Here is a 19,331-nt window from a genome sequence, read left to right on the forward strand (position 1 = left end):
TCTCGGAGCTTCGGCCCGGCCGCTGGGAGCGTCTGGGCGGCGCCCGGGCTGAGGGCGGGGAGGGCGGGCGATGTCGGTCCAGGGCGGCTCCGGGTTTGCCGAGACGCCTCGGGGCGGCACCGGGGCAGCGTCCTTAACTGACCCCCCGGGCGCCACCCCACCTTCCCTCTCGGCTCCGCCCAGGCCCGCCCCCGGCTCGGCGGGGTGTGCTGGGCTCGTGCCGCCGGCGGCCCGGCAGTCTCGATCCCCCCACCTCGCCCTTCTCGTTCCTCGCCCCCCAACACGCCCCCACCTCGAGGTTTCCCCTCGGGGGGTCCGGGTGGCCTCACATTTGCCCTGACTCCAGTCCCAGCGCCAGGAGCACAGAGGGCCCAGGGTCGGGCTCTGGCCAGGAGCGGGGTCCCAGCGGAAGGGCCACCGGAGCCCTGCGGGGGACGGCGGCCTCGCCGGAAGTCAACGAGGAGGCCAGGCCGGTGCGGGCGGCACCTGGGCTTCCGCCGTTCCCGCCTCCCCGGACCCAAATGCTCCGGCTTGACTGGCAGGCCAGGTGTTCTGTAGCTCCCCGAGGGGCAGAGCTGGAGAGTGAGGGGCTGTGGCTCTGCAGCCAGGGGGCGTTCACGTTACGCTGCAGAGTTTGGGGGACACCGCAGTCCCCGGGGTCCGGGCGAACCCCGTCCGGAAACTCCCTCTGGTGAAGGGAGCCGCGACACCTGCCGACGCCCAGGGGGCAGCACCGACCAGGGCACGGCGCTCCCGGCTCGCCGTTCTCGGCAAGGCTGCGAGGCTCCTCCCGAGGCCCCTTCCCGCAGCACCGGGGACTCTTCCCTCAGCACCGAGGCCCCTTCCCGCAGCACCGGGGACTCTTCCCGCAGCACCGAGGCCCCTTCCCGCAGCACCGGGGACTCTTCCCGCAGCACCGGGGACTCTTCCCGCAGCACCAGGGACTCTTCCCGCACCACCGGGGACTCTTCCCGCAGCACCGGGGACTCTTCCCGCAGCACCGAGGCCCCTTCCCGCAGCACCGGGGACTCTTCCCGCAGCACCGAGGCCCCTTCCCGCAGCACCGGGGACTCTTCCCGCAGCACCGAGGCCCCTTCCCGCAGCACCGGGGACTCTTCCCGCAGCACCTTGGACTCTTCCCTCAGCACCGAGGCCCCTTCCCGCAGCACCGAGGCCCCTTCCCGCAGCACCGGGGACTCTTCCCGCAGCACCGACGCCCCTCCCCGAAGCACCGGGGACTCTTCCCGCAGCACCAAGCCCCTCCCCGCAGCACCGGGGACTCTTCCCGCAGCACCGAGGCCCCTTCCCGCAGCACCGGGGACTCTTCCCGCAGCACCGACGCCCCTCCCCGCAGCACCGGGGACTCTTCCCGCAGCACCGGGGACTCTTCCCGCAGCACCGAGGCCCCTTCCCGCACCACCGGGGACTCTTCCCGCAGCACCGGGGACTCTTCCCGCAGCACCGAGGCCCCTTCCCGCAGCACCGGGGACTCTTCCCGCAGCACCGCGGCCCCTTCCCGCAGCACCGGGGACTCTTCCCGCAGCACCGAGCCCCTCCCCGCAGCACCGGGGACTCTTCCCGCAGCACCGGGGACTCTTCCCGCAGCACCGAGCCCCTCCCCGCAGCACCGGGGACTCTTCCCGCAGCACCGGGGACTCTTCCCGCAGCACCGAGCCCCTCCCCGCAGCACCGGGGACTCTTCCCGCAGCACCGGGGACTCTTCCCGCAGCACCGGGGCCCCTTCCCGCAGCACCGGGGCCCCTTCCCGCAGCACCGAGGCCCCTTCCCGCACCACCGGGGACTCTTCCCGCAGCACCGCGGACTCTTCCCTCAGCACCGAGGCCCCATTCCCGCAGCACTTGGGGACTCTTCCCGCAGCACCGGGGACTCCTCCTGCAGCGGAAAACCCCAGTCCGGGGCGGAGACGGGACCCTGGGATCCCCAGGCTGAAGCTGGTGACTTCTGGCGAACATCGCTGCCCCTCACTTTCTCGCCCACGCCTTTCCTGTTGCTCAGACCAGTACCGCCGGGGACGCTCCCTCGGACAGGGCAGCGTCAGGGTCCTCCTTCCCGCGCTGAACTCGGAGCGGTGTCTGCTGCAAGGTCCCCGCTCCCGCCTAGTGGCCTAGAGGAAGGACTTGGGGTGTCCTGATGGGTTGTAACAACAACCCCACTGCCAGGGATCTCGGTCCTTTGACCAAGACTGCGCCCTGCGTTATTTTAACTGGGCTTCTGGGGAACACTTGCTCGGGGTTCGACAGCTCCGTTTCTGCCCAATAGGAGGGTGCCCGGCTCAGCCCCGATTCCGTGGCCACTGCGTGTGGATGTGCGCTCCAGGGACACCCTTCTCCCGGCCTGTCCTCAGGGACCCACCGCCCTGCACTCGCAGGGTGACTTCTGATTCCAGGAGAGCAGGCAATAGGAGGAGCAGGCAAATTGGCTGGATTGCAACACAGGTTTAGGACAAAGAGTGGAGGAAAGAAGGAGAAAGCAAGACCAAGACAGAACTTGGAGGGGAAGGAGAGATCAGCTCTCATCTGGGAATGATGGATGCAGGATTCATGTTGCATTTGAGAGCTTACAGAGTGTCCTCAGACACAGTATTCATTAAACCGAGACATTTATTGACCCCCTCCTCTGAGTTCTGTGGCCTCTGACCTCCAGAGCAGGTATTCCATCTGAGCGGGTTCACACACTTGCCCGGTAAGGGCCGTTCTTCCGTTTCCTAGCGAGCAGTGAGCCCTACACCCACAGCCACTCTGGCTGGACCTTCTGTGCCACACTCACCCGCTCTGCACGACTCCAGACGGAAGGAGAAGCTGACGGGCAAGCTTTGGAAAAGGACAGAAGCCAGGACACTTCCAAGATGTAGACAACAGGGACGAAGGGCCAGAGGCTCATGGGCAGGAAGCAACGTTCTCCACCTGGCTCCCCGGGACCCAAAGGATCTGGCATGCAGGTGGGGGAGGTACGTTTTCTTTTCACTAACCTCAAACCGAAATTCAGCATTTCCTCCCATGATAAACGTAGGCAACAAAGCACAGTAGTATCAGCAGTACCTGTGACTCGCCAATAGCAATCACAGACTTTGTCACCTGTCACTTGCAGAAAAGAGGCCATATGTGCTCATCATTGCTTTGTAGTGATGGTTATGGTTGGAACCACCACTAGATCTTGTCATCACACGTTGGTTTTTTTATTTGGATAACTGCACTTCAATATAATTGTTTTCTTTTGTAATCCTGTGTATTTTATTTCATGCAGTTGAAAACTTATTCTGAGTCTCACCAGACTGCCAAAGGGGTCCAGTGTGTAAAAGGTAAGAGCCCCTAGATCTCTGATGAAATGGTAGTTTCCTGTTTGTTGTTTTTAATCCTCACCCAAGGATATTTTTTTTCCATTGATCTTAGGGAGAGAGTGGAAGCGGGGAGGAAGGGAAGAGAGAGAGAGAGAAACATTGATGTGAGAGAGACACATTGGTTGCCTCCTGAAGAATGCGACCTGATCGGGAATCGGACCTGCGACCCTTTGATCTACTGGTGGATGCTCTAACCACTTAGCAAATCGGCCAGGGCAGTCAACCATGGTAATTGGAAAGGTTTTCTTAATGTTTGAACTAAATGCCTGCTTATGTAATTTCTGCCTGTATTTTCTTGCCTCCATTATTACTCAGTTATTCATTCGTTCATCACATATTCAGGAAACACCTTTCTTGTACAGAACATTGCTGCACAAAACTGCTACCAGGGTCAAAACAATCCTCAGTTGCCATGGGCTCCCCTGGGGCTCCCAGCTGGGAGAGGAGTGGGGTTGTGCTCTCATGGCCCCGACTGAGGCTGCAGCTTGCGGAGGGGGGGGGGGGGGCTGAGACAGGCAACAAGAGAGTGTGTTGTCTGTAGGGAATTTTATATTAATACTAAACCCGACTTTTTATTGTTGCCATGTACCAGCAATTCTACAATAATGTTAAACACAGTATTCCTCCCCCACCCCCACCCAGCTTGTTATGCCACTGCACACGGGAGTTAGCCATGTCCAGTTCACACATGACACATAGGAAGCCTAGAGACTTCCCTTCCCTTCCCCTACTCCCCCACACCAGTCAGCTCCCGGCCCTCAGGGCGGGGCCTGCTCCCGGGTGAGTGAGGCCCCTCTGTGAGCCCTGTGCCCAACCTGCTGGAGTGACAGCAATGTAACCGCCAGTGTGGGCTGCTTTATCCAATTCCGGGAATTGCCTTTAGTCACTTAGCTGAATTTCTTCGCCGAACATTTCTTTTCTATTTTATTGGTGTCACCTCTTTTTTTTTCCTCTCCTATTCTCTGTATATGAGTTTCATGTGCTAACTTTTTTCTAGTGTCTCAAGATGACTCTCAAATCACTGGGTTTTAGCCCTGTTTTCTTTCTTTTTTTTTTTTAAATATATTTTATTGATTTTTTACAGAGAGGAAGGGAGAGAGATAGAGAGTTAGAAACATCGATGAGAGAGAAACATCGATCAGCTGCCTCCTGCACATCTCCCACTGGGGATGTGCCCGCAACCCAGGTACATGCCCTTGACCGGAATCGAACCTGGGACCTTTTAGTCCACAGACCGACACTCTATCCGCTGAGCCAAACCGGTTTCGGCCTGTTTTCTTTTCTAACATAAGGATTTCATTATATAAATTTCCCTCTGAACACTGGTTAGTTATATCTAACAAGTTTTTATATGTTTTATCTCTATCATTACTGTATTCAGTTCAAAGAATTTTCTAATTCCTACTGTATTTTCCTTTATCCAAGGAATATTTAGAAATATATTATTTGATACCTAAGCAGTTTAATACTTTCTTATAGTTTTATTATTGATTTATACCAGTGATGATGAACCTATGACACGCGAACTCATTTTTTTGGTTGATTTTTCTTTGTTAAATGGCATTTAAATATATAAAATAAATGTCAAAAATATAAATCTTTGTTTTACTATGGTTGCAAATATCAAAAAATTTCTATATGTGACACGGCACCAGAGTTAAGTTAAGGTTTTTCAAAATGCTGGCACGCTGAGCTCAAAAGGTTTGCCATCACTGATTTATACCTTTCCAAGGACGTACTGAATGGCTTGAAGCCTTTGAGATGTTTGAAGCTTGCTCTGTGACATGGCATGGGTAATCTGGGTAAATAAAGTTTGATATACAAAATACGTGGCTTCTTGTGCTGTTGGGGGAAGTGCTCTGCCTTTGCTGTCGGCCACGCTGTTAACCGTTCCTCAGATGCTCTGTGACCTTAGTGGTCTTTCCTTGTGTGCGTGTGTGTTTTCTATCGGTTGCTGAAAAAGGCATGTAAAAATCTTCCACTATGAGTGTGGATTGTTAAATTATTTTCATTGAATTTTGTCAAATTGTTTTGTATATTTTAACGTATGTTTCTGGCTGTATATTACCTTGGGTTTGGGGAAGGGAAGGAGTCATGATGGAACTGCGATATCCTGTTGTCTCCCAAATGGAGCTGGGATCAGCGTTCAACGTACCTTTAAGTTCAAGATCTGGATCAGAGTCAGAGGAGGTCAGCACCACTGGGGGGGGGGGGGGGGGGGGCGGGCTCTGGTGGGAGAAGCCCAGGACACAGCTATGGAGATGATGGAGCGCTCAGGGCCCAGGGCTCCACCTGCCTTCCTGCGGATCCTCAGTGTAGACACATGTAGGAGAGGAGGGACAGCAGGTCCTTGATGGGAACAGGGATGGGCCAGGCCTAGAGCTAATGGGAGGTGCAGTCGCCCAGTCTGCACAGGGAAGCCTGAAAGACAGTCTCCTCCCACTTATATCCCAGGATCCCGGGTGGGGCTTCCCTGTAAGGACAGGGCCCAGGCTTGCTCCTTGACCTCTGGTTGGCCTCATTCCTAGTCCTGAGAAGTCCCACCAACAGCATCTGCAGGCATGGTCGCCAGCTCTTCCTCACGCCTGGGGCGTGGGCCCTGGGCATCGGCTTTGCTTTTGACAGCTGTGCTTCCAGTTCCTCATCTCCAGCTGTACCCCCTTCTTCAAGAAAACGCTGGGTTTCTGGGTCTCTCCACGATGAATTAGCTGGCCTCAAGTTTCCCCTGGTCCCGCTGCTTTATCCTCTGCTTTCTGGAGACTTCCAATCGTTTTCCCTGGAAGTGTCGCTGTCTCCATTTTTATTCCTGGGTGTGGTCTGCAGCCACCAGGCCCAACCCAGGGCCTGCAGGGAGCTGACCGCTGGCTGAGCTGCAGGACTGAGGTGAGTCAGGCAGCCCCAGCGTGTGGAGCTATGCTTTCTCACTTCCAGCCACTATTGAAAGCTTGGATGGGATCGCGTCGGACCCACCCACAAAGCTTCCCTTTTGATTGACTCAAGATAAACTGATTTGAGGCTTCAGTTGCATCTGCGACATCCCTTCCTGGCAGCACCCAGACTAACATTTGACTGAATAACTGGAGAGGATATGTAGTGACCAACTAGGGCAGTGACTGCAAGGGCCCCACGTTCCCAGTGACAGGATGTGAGGCTGTTAGTGTCTACAAACGAGCCCTTCCCAACCCACACTCCCCTTCCCTGCCTGAGTTAGTGCAAATGAATCCGGCGATGTCTTCTGGACTCGGCCTGGAGGAGTGTCTGTGACTTGGGGAGAGTGGTCTGAAGGAGGGCTGGGAAGACGCCGGCTTTCAGCTGCTCCAGGTGGAAGGGCAGTGAGGTCTGCTCTTTCGGAGGCACAGGCGGGTTTCGGTGCCGGAAGCCGCTTACCCTCCCAGGGTAAGCCGCTTTCCTGCTCCCCTCTACCCCCAGCGCTCCCCAACCTGATGGCCGTAATCCCATCCCTGCTTGACCAGTGATTTGATGGCCACCCAACCACCTTAGTGGAGGATTTGAATACAAAACTCAGCTCCCTCTGCACTCCTCAAGGACAGAGCCACACCAGCTGCGAGCTCTCAGAGAAGGAGCTGCCGGTGTGTCAAACGCGGGACATTCCACCCAGAGCCCCCCCCGCCGGCTCAGCACCAGTGGCTCCGCCAACGCACCCATAGGACGGAGCCCAGTTTTGCTGGTGACCACTCACTCGGGTGCGTCGGTGGCCCAGCTCCCCTCTCGGGCCTCCGGGCCAACTGCTTTTGGTGCAGACAACTTCTTGCAGTGTTTGCACTTTTTTTTTTATAGCGAAGGTAGGAATTTATTGAAGAACAAGTACAGACTCCCACGTGGGGAAGGGGAAGACTCTCACAGCACAGACTCCCACGCGGGGCGGGGGAAAGAGTCCCGCACGTCCTTTTGGAGGCATGTATTTCTCCTTCTGTTCAAACTTTGCCACCTTGACATGTAATTTGTAGCTTCTAATTTCATTTTAATCCAAAAACGTTAGTGCATATAAATAAGCAAATAAATAATAAAGACACTAGTGCAATACAAAATTAATAAAGAAAAATAAAAAATAAATAATAAATAAAAACGTTAGTGCAAGATCCACAGACTCCCTCTTCAAATAACAACAAAGCCCACCTCCTTTAAGATTTCTTTGTAAAGCTTGGCTTAAATTCTTCTGAGGATCTCTCAAGATAATGCAAAATTTGAATAAAAGGTGTATAAATTGTCCACTGAAATGTCTGGAGGCGAATCAGAAGTATGACACATTTGCATTCCTATCTTCCCCAACATGAAACCATCTCGATTCCACCTTTATTTTATCTCCCCCGCTTTCAGGATAGTGGGTTTGGGTTGTTTGTTCTCTGCACGCCCAGCATTGACGTGTACGTTGCTGGAGAGCTAGACATGCCAGCATTAGCGAAGCCATACGTGGTCTGATGTGTAGCAACGAAACCTTCCATGTTGGGGGACCACGCCTTCTCCAGATCCCACATATAGGGGTGTCAGCTGCCTGCTGCCTGAAAGTACCCATTTTCCACCGGGATCTTCTTTGCTATCCTTGGTGTTTCCATGTAATTCTTGCATTTGCAACTCTTCATCAAACTCGTCTTTTCCATTCAAGTGGTTGCCACTTTGTCTCCTACCTGGCACAGGGCCAGGGGCCAGGCAAGCAAAGAGGCTGCTCCCGGGGCCTGGGAGCCACCACTGAGCAAGCATATCTGAGTGACTGCCCAGATTCTGTTTTAAACATTAACACACTGAGTCACTGAATCATCAGAGCAACGCTGTGAGGCAGGCACTATTATTATCTCTCTTACAGAGGAGAACAGTGAGACCCACAGGGCTTGCCCAAGGTCACAGGCGGCTGGCAGGCGGCAGGGCTTGGATATGAAGGCAGGCAGGACTGCTCTGGAGGCCACACGGTAACCACCACTTTTTACAGCTTCCAGGAGACGACTGCATCACTCGGTGGTGGAAAGGCAGCGCAGTCCCCACTCCTGGCCTGTCTCCACTCCGAGCTCTCTGGCCTGGCCGTGACCAGCCCTCCGCGGGCCCCTCCCAAGCGACCCCCACGCCCTCTAGTAAAAGGCAAATCTCCCCACATCCTGAAGCCTCCTCGGAGCCTCCCTCCACTTCCCGCCTCAACTGAAATTTAAGTCTCCCTCGAGGGCACGACCTCCTCTGCAGGCCTCTGAAGTGAGAGCCGTTTATTTTCTTAGAGGTGAGGGTGCGTCCCTGGCTCCAGATGGCTGCCTCCAGACTGCCCTCCTCAGCCCCACTGTCTGGTTTAAATAACCCTCTGCTCAGAGGCTCAGCCACTGGGCTCAGTTGCCCTGGTCCTTCCCCTTTGGAACTGTCTGCCACCTGCCCCAGCTCTCCGCCTCCCTCAGGGGGACACAGCGGGCGACTGTCTGCTCTTCCCATCTCATGTCCACTGGAGGACCCACCCCACCTGGCCCCCAACAACTTGGTGACGGCAGCCCCTGGACCTTTTCCACTCCAAACCAGCCCCCCCACCCCGTTCTCTCCGCCAGCGTGTCATCTGAGGCAGCCCTCCGCGAGGATCTCATTCAAGCAGCCTGCGCAGCCCCTCTCCTAACCTTCCCTCCGTCCGTCTGTCTGTCCACTCCTCTCGCAAACATTTCAGTCTCCTGTGGCTTCCAGATCAAAGCTATCTCCCTTCGTCCAACCCGGCGGCAGCCCCTTCTTATCCAGCTTCAACTGTGCGGCCCTTCATCTCAACAACTCTCCTGACAATATGCAAACTCCCGCCCCCCCCCCCTCCCGTGCACCTGTCTGCCTAACCCTCAGCCCTGGGGTCCAGAGGCTTGTTTTCTTCAGGATTTCACTCTGAGAGCCGACAAGTGTTGGAGGAAGTCACACAAGCAGGACCACTCTTCATTCAGGGTCATCAACCCGCATTGCTTCGTGACCCAACCACATCACGTGGTCATTGCCTACTCTAAACTCCCTGACCCTGGGACCTGTGCGGTCCTTGCTGTCTCTCACCTCACACTCAGGTGATGGTCTCCCCCTTATGCCACAGAGAAAACTGAGGCCATCAGAGGTGAAGTCCCTCCCCCACCTGTTACCAAATCCACCTGTGCCCCCAGTCCTTGCCCTCAGGGTAGGGTAGAGAGATTGTTCTCCAACTCTGTGTGCCTCAGAGCCACCTGGAGGGCGTGTAAAACATGCTTGTGAGCCCTGGCCGGTTTGGCTCAGTGGATAGAGCATCGGCCTGCAGACTGAAGGGTCCCAGGTTCCATTCAGGTCAAGGGCACATGCCTGGGCTGTGGGCTGGATCCCCAGTAGGGGGCTTGCAGGAGGCAGCCGATCAATGATTCTCTCTCATTGATGTTTCTGTCTCTCCCTTCCTCTTCCTGTCTGACATCAATAAACAAACACCCATTCTTGTGATTCAGTAGGGTGAGGTGGGGAGAGGTGAGATGCTGCTGGCCTGGGGTCCCACTCGGAGAACCCCTGGAATAGAGGAGCTGCCCTCCTCCTGCCCAAGGCTGGTCCCTCTAGCTGTGTTCTGCACCCCGTTTCCTCAGTCACTCATTTCCCCCCGGAATCTGTAACTGCTCCCTTTCACAGCCAAACCCCAAACCCCCCTTCCTCCGCCCCATTCCTCCCTCTGGCTGCTCCCGTACCTGTCAGCGCCGCATCCAGCCTCTCTCTCACACACGCGTACAGGAACCTGGGTCGGGGTCCTTTGAAAAGACATATAACACATTTGGGGGCCAATAGGGGAGAATTAGAGTATGTTCTGCATGTGGAGAATATTCGGGACTAGTTATTTTCCTGTGGCCACGTAGGAGGAAGCCCTTACTTTTAGGAGATGTATGTTGAAACATTAAAATGTGAAGCAGCACGATTTCCAAATTTCCACCTAGTTCAAGAACTCTAGCCCTGGCCCATGTGGCATCCTCCCATGCACTGAGAGGTCGCTGGTTAGATTCCCAGTCAGGGCACCCCCTCACCCCCCAGTGGCTGGCTCAATCCCCAGTAGGGGACGTGCAGGAAATAGATCAATGTTTCTCTCTCCTTCTCCCTCCCTCTCTCTCTCAAATCAATTAAAAATATTTTTTTTAAAAAAGAGCTCTGCATAAATATGTAACTTTTTGTTTCATATATAATAAAAGCCTAATATGCTAAGTGCCCGGTCGTCCAGCCAGCCATTCAACCAATCAAAGTGTAATATGCTAATGATATGCTAAGGCCACTCAACCACTTGCTACGATGTGCACTGACCACCAGGGGGCAGACGATCCAACCGGTAGGTTAGCTTGCTGCTGGAATCTGGCCCAGGACTGAGTGAGATGGGTTTGACACACCCTGGAGCCCTCCCTCGGTCCCTCCCCCACTGGCCAACTTCCCGAGTCCCTCCCCGGCCTCGATTGTGCACTGGTGGGGTCCCTCGGCCTGGCTTGTGCCCTCTGGCAATATGGGACCCCTTGGGGGATGTCAGAGAGACGGTTTCAGCCTGATCCACAGGCCAGGCCGAGGGATGCCACTGGTGCATGAATTTGTGCACTGGGCCTCTAGTGTATATATAAATAATCATTGTTAAATCTAAGCAAAGTGGTGGATATACAAATGATAATTGGACTATAGTTTCAACTTTTCTGTACCTTTGAAACTTTTTATAATAAAAATTTGGGAAGATTGGATACAGGGAGATGGAGAATTGAGCTCAGACCAGGGGAAGCTGTCCTAGGAGGCCCAGGAGAAGAGTTGGAACCTGCTTTAGCGTGAGCGCCACTGGGGATCCAACGCTGCTGGAAGAGTATGCTTCCTGCCCGTGAAGGGCTTTGGCCAATGAGATCCGAGTGGAAGAGATGTGTCATTTTGGAACAGAATCTTTGAGAGCCATTGTGTGTTTCCACCAACTCCCCATTTCTCCACTGCCATGCAGCCAGTGTGCCTCAGCTCACCCTCCGTGGACAGGAAAACAGCCGCCGGAGGCTGCCCCAGCCCCAACCATTGCCCAGGGCATTGCTGAGCGGCTCGGGTGCAGTCACAGGCCAAGAATCTTGTAGAAGGGCAGTGAGAACTCTCCATGTAGGATTGGATTTCAGGCATCTCTCCAGTCCTTTAAACACTGGTGCCTTAATGTCTAAGATAGAATCCTGTCAACAGAAGACATTTTGGGGGGGGGAAATGCTAAATCAATAGAAAAAGAAAAAAAGTTGGGGAAAAATTCTCTATTCCCTTACTTCCACTCACTCCTCAACTCCTTCTCCTCAACTCCTTTAGGCTGGTGTCCGCCTCCTACCTCGTGTGTGTGTGTGTGTGTGTGTGTGTGTGTGTGTGTGTATGTGTGTGTGTTTAATATATATTTTTATTGATTTCAGAGAGGAAGGGAGAGGGAGGGAGAGATAGAAACATCAAAGATGAGAGAGAATCATTGATTGGCTGCCTCCTGCATGTCCCCTACGGGGTTCAAGCCCGAAACCCGGGCATGTGCCCTGACCGGGAATCCCACCTCGACTCTGGTTCAGCCACTGAGCCACGCCGGCCGGGCTCCATGCTTTTGCAATGACCTTCCTGTCGTTAAATCCATCTTCTTTAGGTTTCCCCTCCTTGAACTCCCACCAGTTTTTCACGTTGTTGACCAACTCTTTTCCTCGCTTCCAGGACTGAACACTTCCTGGTTTTCTTCTGCTGGCTCCCTCCAGCTGCTCCTTGCTCCTCTGCTGGCTCCCTCCAGCTGCTCCTTGGTCTTCTGCTGGCTCCCTCCAGCTGCTCCTTGGTCTTCTGCTGGCTCCCTCCAGCTGCTCCTTGGTCTTCTGCTGGCTCCCTCCAGCTGCTCCTTGGTCTTCTGCTGGCTCCCTCCAGCTGCTCCTTGGTCTTCTGCTGGCTCCCTCCAGCTGCTCCTTGGTCTTCTGCTGGCTCCCTCCAGCTGCTCCTTGCTCCTCTGCTGGCTCCTCCTGCCCTGCCCAGCCAAACAGGGAATTCCTCTACTTCTCCTGCCTCCCTGTCCCTGGGGGATTGCACCTCACCACGGCTTCAGGGCTACCAGCTGGTCTCTGAAATGTCTGTCTTTCCTCTGATCCCTCAGCCTGTGTATCTGACTGCCCAGCTGGCATCCCTACTTGAATGTCTCAAATGTACCACAAACTAGGCCTATTGGAAACTGAATCATGATCTTCCCTCACAAACAGTGTCATCCTCAGACCTGGCCCACAGGGCCCTGCCCTGCCACAGCCTGGAGGGGGCCTCACCTAGCACAGGCCACCTTTCTTAAAGGACACCTGGGCACCCTGTCACCTGGGACCCGCTGCACAACACAACCTGAAACCCAAGCATCTGCTCTGGCATTACCACTGCTCCGGCCCCTGAGAAATTCTTCTGCAACCTCTTGCCGTATCCTGGAAACAGGAAGGCTGCAGCCAGGTCCTGGGAAAGCGGGGCCCTGTGTCTGCAGGTTCTGAGGCACACGCTGCTTTGGAGAGTGTGGCGGTTTAAGCAGTGAAGCACTTAGGTAAGAGGAAATGCAACGTAACTAATGCCTTTTGTCTCAGATAGCATGATAAAGCACCGTTTCCCATAGTGTTGAGTGTCCATTTTTCTTGTTTTTCTTTGTGCTCTAGGGGTATCACTTTATGTTGTGCTACAGCCACAGAGATGCACATGACAGCTATTTTGTAATATTAAATCATTCTAACTACTTTTCAATTTGTATGCATGTAGGTCTAGACATCAATTTTGTGAAATATGATGTTGATTGTTCTATATTGGTGAGTGGATGGACATTGAATGTTAGATTATGAATAGCTTTATTTTCATAAAGCTATTTTGTAAAACTTCTTTTAAGGTTAACAAAATACCCAGCTTTATTAACTTCATTTGATTTTAAACATAAATATTTATCTATTATAATTTGTATTTTGCATTTTTCAACAGATAGCTTTGAATATTTTAGAGAAAAATAACCTTGGTCAACATATTTAAATAATTTTGTGTTTTTACATTTACATGTACATATTTTGGTGGAAATACGTTTAAATTTTATAAACTTTGGATATTCTATTGAGATCCTCTTCTAAACTCCCAGCCTTTAAAACCCCTCAAAACAAAACAAAACAAAACAAAACAAAACAAAACAAAATAAATTTTATAAACTTTGGCTACAATTATATTTTATTTTTTAATCCTTGATTGTTGAGAATGCGTAACACGGAGATCAGGATAGAAACAGAACCTATGGCCCTAGCCAGTTCCGCTCAGTGGGTAGGGCGTCGGCCTGCAGACTGAAGGGTCTTGGGGTTGATTCCGGTCAAGGGCACATGCCCAGGTTGCAGGCTCAATCCCCAGAAGGAGGCAGCTGATCAATGGTTCTCTTTCATCATTGATGTTTCTATCTCTCCCTCCCTCTTCCTCTCTGAAATCAATAAAAATATATATTTTTAAAAAGAAACAGAAACTATGAATGTGGAATTCAAAGAAATGAAGCTGAAAAAGAGAAAGAATATCTCCAAGGAAGTAATTTACTTAAAGTTTACAAAACTTGGAAAAGAGTACAGATGGGAGCCACATTGTTTGATCAGCAATTGAGTCTGTTAAAGAACATGAATTGTACGGATTTTATGTGACCTGTTCAAGTTGTAGAAAATGATAAGTTTCCGTCTTGTTTTAGCAAATCTACAGCCCGAGCAGGCAGAGCAAATCCCTGTCACTTCGTAATCCTGATCTGTGCCCGTGTCTGGGCCCCTCCAACGGCAGGGCTCTCTTCCGCTCCAGAGGCTGGCCCGCCAGGACCCAGGTGGCAGTGCCCAGCCAGTGCCCAGCTCCCGTCACCGAGTCACGTCCAGCTCAGCTCCCAACACTGTGGAGCGGAGACAAGAGGTCCCAGCGGTGCCCCCAAACACTAACACAGCGGTGCCCCCAAACACTGACACAGCGGAGCCCCCCACACACTGACACAGCGGAGCCCCCCAAACACTGACACAGCGGTGCCCCCCAAACACTAACACAGCGGTGCCCCCCAAACACTGACACAGCGGTGCCCCCCAAACACTGACACAGCGGAGCCCCCCAAACACTAACACAGCGGAGCCCCCCAAACACTGACACAGCGGAGCCCCCCACACACTGACACAGCGGTGCCCCCCAAACACTAACACAGCGGTGCCCCCCAAACACTGACACAGCGGTGCCCCCAAACACTGACACAGCGGAGCCCCCAAACACGGACACAGCGGTGCCCCCAAACACTGACACAGCGGAGCCCCCCAAACACAAACACAGCGGAGCCCCCCAAACACTAACACAGCGGTGCCCCCCAAACACTGACACAGCGGTGCCCCCAAACACTGACACAGCGGTGCCCCCCAAACACTGACACAGCGGTGCCCCCAAACACTGACACAGCGGAGCCCCCAAACACTGACACAGCGGTGCCCCCAAACACTGACACAGCGGTGCCCCCAAACACTGACACAGCAGAGCCCCCAAACACTGACACAGCGGTGCCCCCAAACACTGACACAGCGGTGCCCCCAAACACTGACACAGCGGTGCCCCCAAACACTAACACAGCGGTGCCCCCCAAACACTAACACAGCGGTGCCCCCCAAACACTGACACAGCGGTGCCCCCCAAACACTGACACAGCGGTGCCCCCCACACACTAGCCCGTGGGAGCTGTGCGTGCCCATTGCTGCCTGAGCCTGAGGTGAGGGGTGTGTGCCACACGGCGGGTAAGGAAGGCACCGCTCAGCTCACGCCTGTCAGCGGCATCTGCTCTCACCAGGCGGCCTCAGTGACGGTCTCATAACCAAATCCACGGCTTTTCCATCTTCATTCCGCTTTCTTCTGGGGGCATTCCACCCTATTGATGGCCTTTGGCGTTCTTCGTTGATTTTTGCGAAAACACTCTCTGTTTTCCTCTCGTTCCTCCTCCTGCCTCCCTGGCTGATCTTTCTCAGGCTACTTTCCGAGACTTTGAGACTTCGTTTGCCGCAGGCAGTTTAATTCTCTCCTCATCTGCACACTTGTCCTGGCTACTGTCGTCCCCTGCTGTGCTGGTGATGCCTGAAGGTCTGTTTCTAGCCCGGGTTTCCTTCTGGACCTCCACGGCCCCCCAGTGTCTCCCCGTCTCAACGCTCACAGGGGCTTAAAAGGTCAATGTTCAATCTAAACGTATCAAGCAAGCATCGAATATTCCCAAATTTGAATTCATCTGTTCTCCCAAACCTGCTCCTTTTCCATTGTTCTTGGTTTCAGTAGAGTCACCCAGCTGCCCAAGCCTGGAAGGGACCCCAGGCCCCACCCTTGCTCTCCCCCAGGGCCTATGACCAGTGTTGACATTCTACTTGCCAGCTCAGGCCGCCTCTGGCCTTTCCCCAGCGCCTGGCACTGCCTGCCGCCTGCCTCACAGATGAATCACAGCGCGCCCCGGAGTTCCAGCCCTTGCCCGGGACCTCCCCTGCTTCTTGGCCTACTCCCCCCATCTGGCCTCTTTCCAGCTCCTACCTCTCGGCCCTGTGACCCCAACCTCAGTCTCATCTCTGGACCTTCGGACTTAGGATTCGAACCCAGTGTTCCCTGCCAGGTGGGGACACAGCTTCCAGTGCTCATTTGCCTCAGAAAGGACCTTTATGTTGGTTCTGCTCTGAAGCTGACTCCCAGTCTCAGCCCCGTGGCCGGCCACAGGTGGCCTGGGCCAGTCCCCGTGAAGGGGGAGTGCAGCGTGGCTCAGGCCCCCCACCCAGACCTTCGGAAACGTCTCCTTACTTGTCTTCAGCTTCTAGTTCTGGCAACTGCCGGAGAGACGCTTCCAAGTGAAAACAAACATCTCACTCCCCTGCTTGCAATTCCTTGGTGGCTGCCTCTCCCCTCAGGTCCAATCCCTGTCCCCCCGCACACAGCCCTTCCGGACCTGACTCAGTAGAGCAGCTTCACATCTCAGCTCTGCCAGTTGTTGGCTTTGTGATCCTTGGCAGGTACCCGATCTCTCTGGACCACACCTTTCTCGTGTGCTATGAGAGCCATGTTGTGAGGACTGAGAATTTATGACTCTGTGGAGCATCTATCACAGTGCCTGGCACACAGTGCGTGCTCAAGACAGCTTAGAAATTACTATCTCCCATCCTTCCATTTGGTGCTTTCGGCCCCAACTGGCAAAACTGACGTACTTGGGGATCCGGGACCGCACGCTTTTCATTATCCATGCTGTGTGCGTGCTTCCCCTCCATTTGGAAAGTTAACTACCCACCTCCACTCCCTCCTCCATAAAACATTTAAAGCCAATATATGCCTTTGCCCTGGCCGGTGTGGCTCAGTTGGTTGGGCGTAGGCCCCTGCACTGAAGGTTTGACTCCTGGTCAGGGCACAGGCCCCGGTTGTGGCTGGATCCCTGGAAGGCGGCGTGCAGGAGGCAGCTGATCCATGTGGTGCTCTCACATTAATATTTCTCTCTCCCTCTCTGCATCTCCCTTCCTCTCTCTGTAAAAAAAATCAATAAAAAAAACCCCACACAGCCAATATATGCCTTTTAAAAGAATTAGTTGAAATCTCAGCCGAAACCGGTTTGGCTCAGTGGATAGAGCGTCGGCCTGCGGACTGAAGGGTCCCAGGTTTGATTCCGGTCAAGGGCACATCTCCAGTGGAGGATGTGCAGGAGGCAGCTGATCAATGTTTCTAACTTTGTATCTCTCTCCCTTCCTCTCTGTAAAAAATCAATAACATATATTTAAAAAAAGAAATCTCAAATCTTCTAGGTAGAGTAAGGCCTCTTTTTTTCTCATGCTGCTTGTTTTGATTATCTATTGCTGCTCAATAAGCCACCCTAGTATCTGGTATCTTAGAAGAGAAGTTATTGCTCAATGGTTGGGTGTTGACCTATGAACTGGGACAACGGTTCTCAACCTGTGAGTCATGACCCCTTTGGGGGTCGAATGACCCTTTCACAGGGGTCGCCTAAGACCATTGGAAAACGCATATATAATTACACATTGTTTTTGTGATTAGTCACTATGCTTTAATTATGTTCAATTTGTAGCAATGAAAATACATCCTGCATATCAGATATTTACATTACGGTTCATAACAGTAGCAAAATTACAGTTATGAAGTAGCAACGAAAATAATTTTATGGTTGGGGGTCACCACAACATGAGGAACTGTATTAAAGGGTCGTGGCATTAGGAAGGTTGAGAACCACTGAACTAGGAGGTCATGGTTTGATTCCAGGTCAGGGCACACGACCAGGGTGTGGGCTTGATCCCCAGGAGGCAGCTGATCCATGATTCTCTCTCATCATTGATGTTTCTATCTCTCTCCCTCTCCCTTCCTCTCTGAAATCAATAAAAAATATATTAAAAAAAAAACACACAGAAGTGATTGTTCCTTACAATTCTGCAGGTTGACCCGGCAGGTCTTCACTTACTGTTGGCTGGGGCTCTGCGGGGGTTGGATATTCCCAGATGGCCTCACTCACTTGACAAGCAGTTGATATCGGCTGCCAGCTGGAGCCAGGCACTGCTGTCGTCCATGGGCCTCAGTTCTGCTTCGTGTAGGTCTCTCCCTGTAGCTGCTTGAGCTTCCTCACAGCATGGCCGCTGGTGTTCAAAGAGGCATGTTCCAAGTGGCAAATGTGGAAGCTGCAGTCTCATACGACCCAACCTCAGCAGTTACACAGTCATGCATGCCAAATTCTGTTCCAAACAGGTCAGGGCCAGCCCAGAACAAGGGGAGGGGAGACCGTGTGCATCTTGGTGGGAGAAGTGGCAGAGAACTGGCTGTCATCTTCGATCCTCCACACCCCCCTGCTGTTACTCACCCTGTTATAGCTCTAATGACGTCCCTTGTCAAGATCTGCTCTTGCATCCGCCTCTGGGCCAGCCTCCATCTTAGGGCTCGAAAGCTGGCACCCGCTCAAGTTGTATTTCATTTGGTTCACAATGTGCTTTCGTTATTCTTTTTAATTAATTGCAACACTTAAAAACGGAAAGATTTTACAGAAAATTGGGATTTATAGTTTCTGCCTGACCAGGAGCTGTGCCCTCCAGTTAGGGAGGGTGCCCTGCCTGTTACCACCTTCTGTGAAACCTCTGACTCAGGTCTTTGAAGGCGGTCAGGTCTTCTCAGATACTGGGCACTTTGGATTGAGATTGGAAAGAAGGTACACGCAGCTGGAAGCAATACCTGGCGATCATAACAATAGCACCGTCACCGTCAACAGCAGCAGTCCCCCAGGGTAGCTGCTCCATGCAGGCACTGCTCTGAGCACCTTCACTTATTTAGCTCTCACAGCGGCGATGCTGTGAGGTAAGGCACTTCTCGGGTGAGGATATGTTTTCCATTGATTTTTTTAGAGAGAGCGGAGGAGAGGGAGGAGGCAGGAGAGAGAGAGAAACATCAATGTGGGAGAGACACTTCGATTGGTTGCCTCCCTGACCAGGGCTGGGATTGGCCCTCGACCAGGAATTGAACCTACGACCCTTTGGTCCCAGATGCTGATCCTCTAACCACTGAGGAAACTGGCCAGGGCCAGGCATGTTTAATATACTGTAAGCATTTTACCGGTGAGGAAAGTGAGGTGAATGGGCCCTCACAGGAGAGTGCGGTTTCAGAGAGAGGAGACAGTAGTGGGGACGTCAGGACTGTCCACCCGCGAAGCCGCCATCACTGCGCTCTTCTAAGAGATGAACAAGAACCTCCGCTGAGCGCCTCTGCGTTTACTGGCTCCTTAGTCATCACAGCCACCCACCGGGCAAGCCCTCACTTTTGTGTCACCTCCTTCGCTTTGTATCTTTTCCTTTAAAATAAAACAAAGCACTACGTGCGTGGCTAGGGCCCAGCCGCCGCTCCCCCCTGGTGGCAGCTATCCCTCTGAGGTGTCGGGGATTGTCCTGCGCAAATTTTGTACTTTTAACAAATGTTCGTTTTCCTAAACAGGTATCAGTGTTTTGTGCATTTTAAAACATAAATGATGCCTGGCCAGTATGGGTAGTGATTAGAG

The 19,331-nt window shown here is 53.2% G+C and overlaps 1 protein-coding gene across 1 annotated transcript; it reads left to right on the forward strand.

Moving 5' to 3' along the window:
• The first annotated feature begins 70 nt into the window (after positions 1-70).
• Positions 71-3,237, forward strand: LOC118679494 (basic proline-rich protein-like). The gene is made up of 3 exons (XM_036356271.1): positions 71-204; positions 347-473; positions 559-3,237. The coding sequence occupies exons 1-3, from the start codon at positions 71-73 to the stop codon at positions 1,948-1,950; spliced, it is 1,653 nt and encodes a 550-aa protein (XP_036212164.1). The 3' UTR covers positions 1,951-3,237.
• The last annotated feature ends 16,094 nt before the right edge of the window (positions 3,238-19,331 follow it).

Source organism: Myotis myotis, unplaced genomic scaffold, assembly GCF_014108235.1.
Source record: "Myotis myotis isolate mMyoMyo1 unplaced genomic scaffold, mMyoMyo1.p scaffold_m19_p_26, whole genome shotgun sequence".
Taxonomy (NCBI): domain Eukaryota; kingdom Metazoa; phylum Chordata; class Mammalia; order Chiroptera; family Vespertilionidae; genus Myotis; species Myotis myotis.

Coding starts and splice junctions, on each gene's coding strand:
- LOC118679494 (XM_036356271.1), top strand. CDS start 71: ATGTCGGTCCAGGGCGGCTCCGGGTTTGCCGAGACGCCTCGGGGCGGC. Junction 205..346: donor CCCGCCCCCGGCTCGGCGGG/GTGTGCTGGGCT, acceptor CCCTGACTCCAG/TCCCAGCGCCAGGAGCACAG. Junction 474..558: donor TCAACGAGGAGGCCAGGCCG/GTGCGGGCGGCA, acceptor GGTGTTCTGTAG/CTCCCCGAGGGGCAGAGCTG.